Raw genomic sequence first — 13,582 nt, 5'->3', positions numbered from 1 at the left:
GGCATCCGCCAGGTCTATGGAGACCGTGTAGGAACCTCGAGGCAGAAGGGTCCTTATTTGTTGAAGCGTCAGCATCTTGAATTTGTCGTTCGCTATGAACTTGTTGAGGGGGGATAAGTCCAGAATGACTCTGAGTTTGTCTGAGTCCTTCTTGGGGACACAAAACAGTCTCCCTTGGAACCTGGTGGACTTTACCTTCCTTATCACCTTCTTGTTCAAGAGGTCTAGAACATATTCTTCCAGAAGGGGGGTTGATTGTTGGAAGAATTGCTGGAAGATTGGGGGTGGTTGAGTCCAACTCCAGCCTAGACCCTTCTTGACGATGCTGTGCGCCCAGGGATCGAAGGTCCAACGATCCTGGAATTGGCGGAGTCTTCCTCCCACCGGAAGCACTTCATTGCTTCTGGTGTCCCGAGGGCTTGCTGCCTCGGCCGCTAGCTCCCTTTCCTCCTCTACCTCTGGAGGGACGGCGAGAGGCGTCTTTGCTTGCACCCCTGAATGAGCCTCTACCTTTGGCACGAAAGGTAGTTGATTGTTGCTCAAAGGCAGGGGTGAAGACCGGTGACTGTGACAACACCGGTTGGGGGACCAATTGAAAGGTCTGTTGTGGTTGGGCAACCACTTGGGAGGTAGCGGGTCCCGGAAACTGACGTCTTTGCTGACGTTGCTGGGGTTTTGGCTTTTGGGATTTCCTCTTAGGTTGAGGTCCGTCGTCCTGAGAGGGTTTCCTTTTTCTGGACATGCCCCACTTGTGGAGAAGGTTCCTATTCTCCGTGGCGGCTCTGTCAGTGATTTCCTTCACAAGGTCAGAAGGAAAGAGGTGTTTTCCCCAGATGTTGGAGGAAATCAGCCTCCGGGGTTCGTGTTTCACGGTGGCACCAGCAAACACGAATTCACGACAGGCTCTTCGAGCCTTTATGAAGTGGTACAAGTCCTTCATTACAGTTAATAACTGGGATTTGGAGAGTACCATGTAGTGGTCTGGTACTCTGGTGTCACAGGCCATAACTTCAAGTTGGACTTGATGAGATAGGGATGCTGCAAGCCTCTCCTTCGTATCTTGTTCCCGACGAAGGAGGTGATCGTTGAGCTTAGGGAGGTCTTCATTAAACTGACGTCCGGCGACGTCAGGATCGAGCCTTCCCACGACGAAAGTATGTTGGACATCTTTCCAGTGTCGAGCGTCAGGGGGGGTCACTATGGAGAAGGGTCTGCACTCCTCCAATGCAGGGCAGGGTTTCCCTTCATCCGCAGCTTTAAGGCATGCAGCTAAGGCCTTTTCCAAGAATGGAAGAACCGCAGTTTCAGGTGCAACGTAAGTAGGGTGCTTCTTGCTCAGGGCCGGAAGCTTAGAGCAGGTAAAGCCTCTACTCTTGAATGCGGCGGCTAGCATAGCCTGGGCCTTTGCGAGATCGAACACTATCTCTTCCTTAGGTTCGGTCTCTTCCTTCGAGGCAGGTTCGGAACGAAGCCGGACGTAACAGTCCGGGTAGGCCTCAAAGTTTGGGAAGAACTCCACGTCTTCCAAAGGGACCGTGCCGATCTTATCACTGACAAAGATCCTGCCGATCGCGATAACCATATGCTCTGCATACCTCCACGGGTTGGCATGAGAGCAAGCGGGGAGATCCTTGACCGAAATCCTCTTCGGTTCTCTGGATCCTATCATAGACCTGATGGACTCCTGGTTCTCCTTCAGCCTGTCGTCCATGACGGCTCTAATCAGTCGGATCAATTCTTGAGTGGAAGAAGAAGGATCCGGGGCCGAGGAGGTAGACGGAATAGACACTTCCGTCGGTGTAGGAGTAGGAGGGGGGATGGACGGAGGAGCGACCTCTTGCTCCGACTCGGCGTATTCCACCTTGTCTTCGTCATCTTCGGCTCCTTGAGCCATAAGCGTTTTCTCCGTGTCTTCCGAGACATCCGAAATCTGTTCGTCATCTTCGGAATCCAAACGGCACTCGTGCATGGACTGAGCCATGACTACATCAGGTTCCACCGTAATTTGGACAGTGGGGATCACGTCTTTGGGTACCACTGAATCAGGGGAGGCCTTAGGGAACAAAAGTGACCTCAGTTCTTCGGTGGCCAGGTAAGGTCCGGTAGCATTTTTCTGGAAGCCACGCACCCACTTGCGCAGCTTTTCACGAGAAATGTCTCTGATCTCCGCTGAGGGAGGGTTATGGAAGGCTTCAACTAGGTGAGCCTGACAGACCGTACAGTTCAGTGGATTCCAAAACTTCAAATCCCCTTTCTTGTCTGCACAAGGGGCGTGAGTCCTGCAAGCCGTATGCCCGTAAAACTGCGGGCGTTTCACAGCGCAGAAGGCGAAATCACACTTCATCTGCTCCTCCTGTGGAAGAAAGAGAAAATGAGTATGGGGGAGTCATAAGAATGGCTCTTAAACTAAGTTAATATTAATTATTAATTTTAACTTAATGAAGGATGTGATGCATAGAGATTGAAATAGTAAAGGAGAACATACTCCATGCCTCTCGCCCGGCTGGTTACCATAAGCTTGGTCCCTGGATAATCCGAGTGACCGAAGGCACCGGATATAATTCCTTAGAGTTCCATAGTATATTGGAATTCCGTGGAAAAAACCCAAGGGCAAGATTGGGACCGAGATCATTCGGTCCCAAGCTAGGGGCTAGAAGGCCTCTTTTTAAGGTAACTGCTTCTGGCAACCAGCCGTGCTAAGATGCACGCAGCATGCTGGAATTTAGAAGAATGCAAAGAGACAGCATGATCACTAACAGAACAGTACCAAGGTACTGATCTTAATAGTAGAAACAGTCTATCTGTTTGCGATATAGGGCTATCATTGTCATATGATAGCTAGAAGAAGGGGGTGCAAGTATTCTTGACGCCTCCGGGGGTATCCGGCAAGCCGCCGGCATGCCGGAGTTCGCTCCAGCAGAGATTCTGGCATTAGGACAGACAATGTTTAAAGTCAGTCATAAACCAGGTTGGCGGCCGCCGGCACAACGGCGGCACGCCGGCAGGGAGCGGCGGCTCCGACAGTCGGAGGATGCCGGATTGGTGACTGGGATAAGGATGGTTAAAGCTGTACCGGGTTGCCGGCAGTAGATGCCGGCACTCCGGCGGCCGACCGGCGAGCGGACGACAAGCTAGGAGGAGGAGAGCCGCCGGTAGTAGCCGGCGGCAGCCGGCAGTCCCTCGGTACACGGGGGGCTGGCGGCAAGGTTAGGGAGAGTCACCAAGGTAGGAGGCAGGTATTGCCGACAATAGAGGCGGCAAGAGACCGGCACCCGGATAGGGAGAGAGACAGGGGGGAGGGAAGGAATGCAGGAAGTACCGTCATGGACTCCGGACATCCCCCCCTCCCCTGAGAGGGTGTACCCATGATAGAGGCAGGCTCTAACATCCAGGAGCAGGGGTCACTGAGGACCGGGAGCAAGGTAGCCCAAGGGAGGGCTAGGGGACACCCAAAGGGGGGGAGACTCCCATATGCAGAACTATTCTAGCAACTAACCTTATAGGACACTATGAAGGTATATGTACCAGAGCGGACTGCACATGGAAGCTCGGGTAGCCCTACTATTCCACCCTAGGGAGGAGTTGTAGGACAGGGGACAGATGGGTATAGATTAACCTAAGCATAGGCTAGGCTATACAAGAGATAGGTGGGGAGGGAGAAGAGAGAAGTCTTCCAAGGAAGGGTTTCTGTACCAGAGCGGCCACTAGGGAAAGGGAGGACACTCCCTAACCTAAGATCAGGCAGATCGGCTAAAACGGTGCATGAGTACAGTTTCAGCATGGAACAGAGAAACCTTCCTAACTCAACCTAGAGCAGGGCTAAAAGTCCTGAACTAGGAAAGGAAGAAGACATATCGCTATCGCAGGAAAGTCATAGACGATCCTAGCCATAGAGGTAGGACTAGCCTAACCTCACTCTCGGACGCAACCCTAAGGGAGGTTCATTCCCTTAGGGAGGACAGAGAGGCGATAAATACTCTATTAGACAATTGATCCCTTTACTCAGAAAAGGAATCAAGGCTAATTAGAGGGAATGCCAAGGCAGGGGATGAAGGAAGCATATAGGGGTCCTACCAGTAGGTTAGGCTAGAAAGAGTCACTGACTAGCCTATCCCCTATATGGTCCCTGAAGGCGAAAACATTTGCATCACTGTCAAAAGTATTGTAAAATAATGCCACTATCTTCATAACTTAGCCTAGGATCACTAATAAATCATGCATGAACACTTGTATGTAGGCTCCTGGCCTGGGGGCTATAGTAGCCGACTGGTATGAGGTCAATCGATGACCGATAAAAAGCGTCTAAACACGATATAAACTTCCTAGCTATGAAGACTAAATAAACTAATGTAATCGATTAGTAAATAAGGCCGGAAAACGTTGTTGTGGCTAACTAAATAAGGCATGCATAACAACAACGACGCCATAAAATGGCGGGTCCGGTAGAGGCACAGCTCTGCCACAAAACAGCAATTATCTCGGAAAGTAATATTTACTTTACGGCCAGAGCTTAATTAAACAATACTGGAACCTTGTACTCAACTTTCCAGAAGAAGGCGAGGCTGAAGGTAACGACATAGCGAAGATGCAAAACGATAAAGTTAACACAGGGAAAATCCGTCTAAGTAGGGCAGCTACTAAACAAAGGATGGAGACGGGCGTGACGTCATTTGAGCAATGGCGTCCGTTTGTTTACGTCTCGAGTATCAGTAGTAGCCACGAGTGAGATTGGCTGTGGAGCGGCTCCCAGCTATTCTCAGCCCTTACACACCGAAGCATTAACTCTGTTCGGGGTGAAGATAGCTATGTGGCGCGTTCAGACATGCGTCCCCTGTTGAATTACGATGTCTTAAAGGGAAACCTTTGAGATACTCGCTCCAGAAGTTAGAATTCTGTGATAACCTGTGGTTAAATTCTCTGGGAATATCTTAGTAGTCTTATACCCAAGGAAGCTACCAAAAAGGAACCTTCCATCAGGACGCCATGGCTTGAGCCCAAAAATATATATATATATATATATACACACACACACACACACACATATATATATATATATATACTGTGTATATATATATATATATATATATGTATGTATATATATATATATATATGAAAAATTTTAAGTAATTTTTATTTTTCCTAACATACTTACCGAGAATTACCTCTTCGGAGGGTCCTTGGACCTCTCTCAATTTCGACCAAGATTTCCCGTGCTACCCCCTCCTATCTCGCTCCCGATAGTTCCTACCCCCGCCGCCAGGATAATTCCTGCGGCCCGGATTAGGGCAGGTCACTGCTTTTCCCGGGTCAGGATCTCATTAAGTCCTCCGTTTAGCCCGACTCGGCAATGGAAGAATGGCACTCGGGGACGGAAGGGAGGGCCATTACTCAGAGGTAATTCTCGGTAAGTATGTTAGGAAAAATAAAAATTACTTAAAATTTTTCATTTGTTCCGACACGAATACTTTACCTCGAATTACCTCTTCGGAGACTTACACTTTAGGAGGCGGGAGAGCCATTCTGCCACTTGGTTAGGCACATGGTGCCTGGAGGGCTACGTAATGCAGGGGTACAGAGAGCGGATAGGGGGTAGCAGGGAAAACTTACGCTTATAATTTTAGGGTTACCTCTTGACATTTTCTCTACTGAGTCTTCTCCTGACGATGTAGGGATGAGACTATTCACTTGTTGGGGACGTCTTCCAGCCTGCCACTACACAGCTTGGAGGGCGGCGATGACTGTCCCAATGGAGAATCCATCCAAAGACTTTCTTGAGTAGTCTTTGAGTTAGTGGGCCGTGAAGGTCGACTGGTGTGACCAAGTGCCGGCCTGCAGGATCTGGCCCACTGCCATATTTCTCTCAAAGGCCAAGGAAGTGCTCAGGCCTCTGATGTCATGGGGACGGGGAGTGCCTGGTACTGCCACCTTGTCTTCTTCATAAGCCCTAGTGATGACTTGTCTCAGCCAGAAGGAAATAGTGTTCTTGGACACTTGCTTCTTATTAACGCCTGAAGAGACGAAGAGGTTCTTGGCACCTGGACGGAGATGGGCCGTCCTTTCCAGGTATTTCCTGATCGTCCTGACCTGGCATAACTTCAGGTTGTCCGTATTGCCTGTCTTGGGGATGACTGGAAAAGAGAAACCTTCAAACCTCGGGTCCCAGACTGCTGGGTTCTGAGTCTTTGCTACAAAGGAGGGTACGAACTTGAAAGATACCTCCTTCCACCCTTTGGAGTGTGTCACGTCGTAGGAGAGACCGTGGATCTCACCTACCCTCTTAGCCGAAGCTAAGGCTAGCAAGAAGACTGTCTTGAGGGTAAGATCTTTGTCCCCGATATCTCTGAGTGGTTCAAAGGTCGGACGACACAACATTTTCAAGACCTTAGCCAGGTCCCATCTAGGCACTCTCCTGGCTTGGGGAGGGCAGGATTGTTCGAAACTTCTAATCAGCATCCCTATGTGTTTTGAGGTCCCCAGGTCGATGCCTTTCAGGAGAAAGACTTGGCCTAAGGCTTCTCGTACTCCTTTAATAGCAGGGATTGGCATTCCTATTTTATCCCTAAGGTACACTAGAAAATCAGCTATGTCAGGGACTGAGGCTTTGAGAGGTCTTATTTGTTTTGTCGCGCACCATTTCGTAAAGGCGGCCCACTTCGCCTGGTAGACTACGGTAGAGGATTTTCTTAGGTATAGGGACATCCTCTTGGCTGTGGAGGAGGAGTACCCCTCCTTCTTCAGGAGTCGCTCGATAGTCTCCAGGCGTGAAGGCGAAGAGAGAGAGGGTTGTCGTGGAACCTGAGGAAGTGCGGTTGACTCAGTAGATCTGACCTGACGGACAGAGGCCACGGCGGTTGACTCGATAGGTCTTTAGGTCCGCGAACTACTCTCTCTGTCTAGCCACCAGGGCGCTACCAAAGTCATCTGTAGGCTTCGAGCCACCTTTATTCTGCTGAGCCCATGTCTTATCAGCGTGAAAAGGAGGAAAACGTACACATCCAGATTGTCCCACTTGTTCTGAAAAGAGTCTTCTAAGGAAGCTTTCGGGGTCTGGTACAGGGGGGCAATAGACTGGGAGTTGGGCGTTGAGGTTGTTGCAAGGCGGTCAACCACCGGGGCGCCCCATCGTTGAATGATGAGCTTGGCTATTCCTGGGGGAAGGGACCATTTTGTCCCTACTATGTGGCCCATTCTGCTGAGGCCGTCGGCCAGGGCGATTTACTTTCCGGGAAAGAACCTTGCTAACATCACCCTTTGATTCCCTATCACTCAGTCTAGATTCTCTATGGTGAGATCGCCCAACTCCTTCGATTACAAGTACCCTGCTTGTTATGTATGCCATTACCGTGGTGTTGTCGCTCATCCACGCCACGGAGTTCCCCTTTAGCAGACTTGCGAAGTGTAGGCACGCCTTCTGGACTACTTCCAACTCCAGGACATTGTGTGGAGTTGTCTCTCCCCTTCCAACCAGGTCTCTCGTGCCGCTTCGTCGAGGGGAAGGGCTCCCCATCTCTGGTTGGAGGCGTCTGTGAACAGTAGGAACGGCTGACTAATGAGCCTGAGGTGTCATATCTTATTCTCCGAAGGGAAAAATTCTCCCCGAAAAAAGGTCTAATGTTATTCCCCAGTAGTTCATTCCGGTGGAAGGGGATAGATTTTGCTACTTCGGGTTGATTCAGTTCCCCAGATCCTTGCCAAACTGGAGGAGACTTCTCCCTTGTTCCTCCAAGAGGACCTTTGAGGTGGGAAGAAGCTACCAGCCGTCCAGGTATCTGCTAAGGCGTATGCCTCGTTCGTGGGCCCCCCCTGCGACAGCCGTGGGGACTCTCACGAACACTTTGGGCGTTGTTGACAGACCAAAGAAAAAGGAGTCCTGAATTGCAGGAACTGGGAACCCTATTTCACCCGGAGGAACCTCCGACCCGAGGTGTGGACCGGAATCTGGAAGTATGCATCCTTGGGGTCGATGGTATTCTACAATCTTTCTCCCTCAAGGACAGCAGGACCGAATTCTGCGTGTCCATTTAGAAGTCCGTCATCTTGACGAACCTGTTGAGAGCTGACAGATCCATAACCGGCCTCCCCCCCCGGTCGCTTTTTCTGCCAGGAATAGGCGACTGTAGACACCTGGTCCTGGGAGAAGAACTTCTTCCATGGTACCCTTCTCTAGCATGGACAACACCTCCTCTTGAAGGGCGGTCCTCTTTAACGGGTCTTTAGGATCTAGCCATCTATCCGGTTGGCCGGAAAAGGCGTGGGTGGTTCCGTTAGGAATGGAAGTTCGTAGCCCTTCTTTAGTAAGGACACTGTCCAAGGTTCCGCTCCTTGAGCCCTCCATGCTTGCCAATGACGCCTGAGTCATCCTCCAACCCGAAGGTTGGGCGGTGATAGGGAGCCTCCCACTCTTCCCTTCTTCTAGAGGGGCGGCCTGACCTGCCTCCCCTAGAGGCGGGGTAACCCGACCTGAAGGAGCTAGAAGGCGCTGGAGCTCCACTGTGGAGGGGCTGAGGCGTTGCGGACCAGGAGGACGAGGGCTTCTCTCCTCGTAGTGCTGGTAGATGCTTGGGGTGTCGCGGCACTATCAGAGACAGATCTCTTCTAGGGTGGTCTCCTAGGAGTCGTAGGTCTGGGGACGTTAGCCTCCTTCTATTTCAAGACCTTCTCCACTATGGTTTCTCGTTCCTTCCGAGGAAACAGAGATTCTCCCCCCAAGGGAAAGCTGCGAATGGGTCGCGTCCCCCTGTCTGGTGCCTACCAAGACACTTACGCCTTGACTAAGGATGTCCTGCTGACCCCCCTTAAAGGTTGGGGGACTCCTGCAGTGTTGGCCACTACTTTGCCGACATAACCCTGCTCTAGGACCAGACCTCGGGTTAGAGGAAGTGCTAGGGACGTCTTAGGTTGTAAGGAGTCTGCAAGATCCTCAAAAAGGCTTGACTTCCCGGAACCTACATCCGTAGCTGCAGGTTCCGGTACCTGTGATGTCTTCTGTAAAGGCTAACCACTCTCCTATAGACGGAGAACTCCGTCATCCGAGGACCTGGATTTCACCTGCGGGGACGTCCGCACCAGGGGCCTGGGTTACCGCAAGCAACGCTGGTTCAGCGGGGACTCCCGTCGGCCCAAGGCTCTGGGTGCCGAGGATGCGGTTCCCGTGGGCTGGCCCGACAGCGGGAACCGTTCCTTCTGACCCCAAGGCCTCACCAGCCGGGCTGGTTCGGCCAGGCCGCCCGACCAGCAGCGCGTTTCCCCCGCTGGGCGGGGTTAACCGGAGGCTTCGGGGACTTACGCTTACCTGTAGAGTCCTTCCTACCGCTTGATCTCGAGTCGCCGGATCACCGGGCACTCCCCGGCCGCTTCGGTTCTGGAATCCCAGGCACTCCCTTGCGGTGGTACCGGTTTCCCCGGCGGGGAGCTCCGCACCAGGTTCGGGGTCACAACCGGCAACGCCGTACCGTCGAGGACTACTGTTCGTGTATTCTCTCCGGGGGACGCGGACGCGGATTCTCGTGGGCTGCCCCAACGGAGGGAACCGTTCCTTTTAAGTCCGAGGGCCGAACCAGCTGCGCTGATTCGGCCAGACTGCCCGTAAATAAGCCCGCTTACACCTGCGGGCGGGCTGGGGGACGCGGACGCGGATCCCCGTGGGCTGACCCGACGGAGGGAACCGTTCCTTTTAAGTCCGAGGGCCGAGCCAGCTGTGCTGATTCGGCCAGGCTGCCCGTAAATAAGCCCGCTTACACCTGCGGGCGGGCTGGGGGACGCAGACGCGGATCCTCGTGGGCTGACCCGACGGAGGGAACCGTTCCTTTTAAGTCCGAGGGCCGAACCAGCTGTGCTGATTCGGCCAGGCTGCCCGTAAAGAAGTTCGGGGTGAACCGGAGGCTTCGCGGTCTTACGCCTGCCTGAAGAGGCCTTCTCGCATTTCTCCCTGCGAGGGTTATATCTGCGTCTGGAGGATGGCCTTCGTGGTGAGAAAAAAAAAAAACCCTGGGTTGTCGGTCCGGGGGACGCTGCAAGACAGACCTGGGGGGCTCCTTCTCGGCGAGGCCCTCGGCTGCAGAAGAGACTGAAAAATACGCTAAGAGACTGGAGAAGAATTAGAGACATTTTCCCCCACATGGGGTCATCAGAGGAGACGTGGCCTGCTTGCACCAGGACTCCGTCTCCCCACACACTCCCGAAAGTAGTACTTACCTCGAACTACTTCTTAAGAGTTATCTTCTACACAATAAACCAACCTCGTCTCCTACTCTGGGTAGGAGAGGGTGGTAGGGAAGCTCAGCCCGGCGGGACGCCCGGCGCTAGTCTTCTTAGGCGAACCCTTCGTCGCCCACTTCCTCTTGGTGCTATACCGCACCCACTCAAATTCTTGGGGAAGAGCAATGGGCACTTCCCCGCAACTGACTTACCTCGTCCCCTACTCTGGGTAGGGGAAGATGGCTGTATAAGAATCTCTATTCGACGAGGCATCGGGAATTAAGTTGGCGAAGAGAGGCTCGTCTTCCTACGAGCCTCTTGGATGTATCCTTCCTTTTAGTGCCGAAGTGCACTCACTGCACTACGTTCCAGGACCAGTAGTCCTGACACGTGGTTGAAGAGGAACATAAGCTGCCCCTACACGGCAAAACCGAGGATAAGGGGAGGAAGAACGATTTCTTGTAAAAAGTTTTCCTTTCAGCTATCAATTCCTTGAAGAAAATCAAGGAATACAGTTCCATAACGCACACAACGCACGACACAAGCACTAAGGAAATGAATTAAACACCGGGTAAGGACACGGTTGAAAAGTGAACGCACAGGAACACTTGGGAGGTACACTGCGAAAAAACACAAGTCCGTACACTGGGAACACGTGGGATCACAACGCGCCAAAGGATCGAGAGTTTAACCGAGAGAGTGAGATGATTCGCATCTCACGACCAAGGACTTAATGAGATCCTGACCCGGGAAAAGCAGTGACCTGCCCTAATCCGGGCCGCAGGAATTATCCTGGCGGCGGGGGGTAGGAACTATCGGGAGCGAGATAGGAGGGGGTAGCACGGGAAATCTTGGTCGAGATTGAGAGAGGTCCAAGGACCCTCCGAAGAGGTAATTCGAGGTAAAGTATTCGTGTCGGAACAAATATATATGTATATATATATATATATATATATATACAGTATATATATATATATATATATATATATATATATATATATATATCTCCCACCAATACCAATCTGCAAAAATAAATAAATTAACAAAAAACTAAAGCACATGTTTCACTAAACCAATCCATTGACAAAGAAAACATACTCCTATTAAAGGAAAAGGGTTTAGATTTGCGTGGGAATAACTCCTCCTACATACTAAATACAATACAAAATCAACATTTATCCTTAGTACCATTAGTATCAGTACTTAGGACTTTCCTTTTCAAAGATAAGCTTTAGTTATGGCTTGATGTTATATCTGGTTTCTTTTGTAGCTCTACAAATAATTCAAATGGTATCCTTGTGTAGGTTAATTTACCTAATAAATAATCGGGATGTTGAGCTTAAAAAACATACTAGAGGAAACTTGAAAAACAAAGTGATTCTGACCAAGGATCAAGGGGTTGTCACAAACTTCTTTTGTAATGTGGTGTGCCCTGTGAAGCACAGATGCAACACTCAACTAGTTGGGTTTAAAAGAATTAAACAGAAACTTGCCATGCAACAGAAATCTATTACTGTATCTAATATAAATTCTAAGCTAATCCTAAAAGGCAATCCCATAATCTCCAGATAGAGAACAAATTATTCAGCCATACTTACTGTATATAAAATCAGAACCGACACAAATTGAATTATACTGTATAAGGCCATGTATTTGAACACTGAGAAGTTTGTGGTTAGAGCACAACGTCCCTCACACACAATTCTTGGTACACACTCTATGTTGTTGGTACGAGAAGTGAAGGGTGCGGCTACACTTGCTTCTGCTTCAGACAATGATATTCCAACATGCGCTGCTTTAAGAGCCTGTGGATAGAAAACAACATTTAAAATTTAACCTTAAGAGGTACTTTGCAATAACCTGCTATTGATTTTATATGAAAGGGGACTATTTTTGACTTCTAAAAATCATGGGCACTAGAGTTCCAAAATTCAACCATAGGGGTACTTCTACAGAAACGATTAACGAACAATTTGAGCTACGAAAGGTCTCTCGGTCCCTATTGAGTTCGTTGGTTGGGGACTGTCTATACATGAGGACTATAATAATATAATAAATATCAATTTTGTATCATCACCTGTTTCAGAACTTCAACAACCATCAATAAGAAATAAAAATACAAACCCCACAATCGTTGGCGCCATCACCACACATGCCTACAATGTAATCAATGGCTTGTAACTCTTCTACAAGCTGGGCCTTCTGATCAGGTGACATGCGAGCAAATACTGTCCCTCTGGCAACAATTCTTGGCACTAGATCAGGAAAATACTGGCATATAAGACCCCAAGCTTTGCCTGTTACTGCTAAATGATATCTTGTCCTATTATCATCTAGTTTTAGTCCAATATCACCCTGAAATGAAAAAGGGAATGAATTTCTACTTTACACAGGTTACTATGACAAAACTATAGTTGTGATGACATAAGATACAGTAGTGTAGAGACTAAAAAGGATTATGAATGGTAGTAAAAGAAAAGTTGGTCAACCTTAAACAATGGTTTCAATGCTGGTCTTCAAGGAAGAACACAAAAAATGGTATCACTTCTATGTTTCTATTTTAAAAAACTACCATTTTTACTTTTATAGCCTTCTACAGATAGCTAATGCTTGAATAATTATCAACAGAATTTAAGTATCTGTATAACTATGTTCATGGTTTTACTTTATAATCACCCTTTTCCATTATTACTTTACACTCACATTTTGTTTCCAGATTTAGAGTTATTATCTAATTCAAAGGCTTCTGAGATGCTTATGTTAGCTTTTGAAAGTACAGTCCAACCTCTTTATCCAAGGATTTGGTAACTAGGGATTCACTTACTTATGATTGACTGCTTAACACCGATTTAGAAAAGTATACTTGGAAATTCATTTAAAACACAGCCAAAAAGGAAAAGCATAAAAGGTCTTCCAGAGAAAAGATAAACACCCGGAACCTTACTTTCGACATATGAGCCAAACAACGAGGATTGTCCTACTTTTTCAAAAGTCGCAATTGGTTCTGAATCACTGGAGCATCCCACAAAGGACATTTTGTTGAAATAACGAGAGATACAACTTAAATTCCCTCATCTTCAAGCACCCCATCAAAACAAACTTCTTTAGAGATGCCATGGTCCCCAGTAACCTCATCCATATCCAAACCTACAATGCTTTCTTCTGCTTGAAGGTCTCCAATAAAATGAAGGACTGAATCCTCTTCGCCCCCAAAAAGGAACGGTAGCTATTATCATTGCAAAACGTAGTCTTTTGAGAGGGAACCATAAGAAACTTCTTCATACTGACCACAACTCCTATCCTGTTCATGTAACCAAAGTGGCTGAACTTAAATCTTTTCCAAGACATTTTCAAAAGCATATCATCCATGTATAACAGAATTCTA

The 13,582-nt window shown here is 49.0% G+C and overlaps 1 protein-coding gene across 11 annotated transcripts in view; it reads right to left on the bottom strand.

Annotated features, from left to right (window-relative positions):
• Positions 1–13,582, bottom strand: part of LOC137632617 (polyamine-transporting ATPase 13A3-like) — a 236,480-nt gene that overhangs the window by 17,688 nt on the left and 205,210 nt on the right. For all 11 annotated transcript variants that reach the window (XM_068364671.1, XM_068364669.1, XM_068364673.1 and 8 more), the window contains 2 exons: positions 12,322–12,552; positions 11,796–12,002 (listed from right to left, as the gene is read on the bottom strand). In XM_068364671.1, the coding sequence (XP_068220772.1) occupies positions 11,796–12,002; positions 12,322–12,552 (438 nt within the window). The remainder of the gene's footprint in view (positions 1–11,795; positions 12,003–12,321; positions 12,553–13,582) is intronic.

The sequence above is a fragment of the Palaemon carinicauda genome, chromosome 41 (genome assembly GCF_036898095.1).
Source record: "Palaemon carinicauda isolate YSFRI2023 chromosome 41, ASM3689809v2, whole genome shotgun sequence".
NCBI classification, from domain to species: Eukaryota; Metazoa; Arthropoda; class Malacostraca; order Decapoda; family Palaemonidae; genus Palaemon; species Palaemon carinicauda.
Note: the sequence above shows the minus strand (reverse complement) of the source record. Positions and strands in the feature narration are given on the sequence as shown.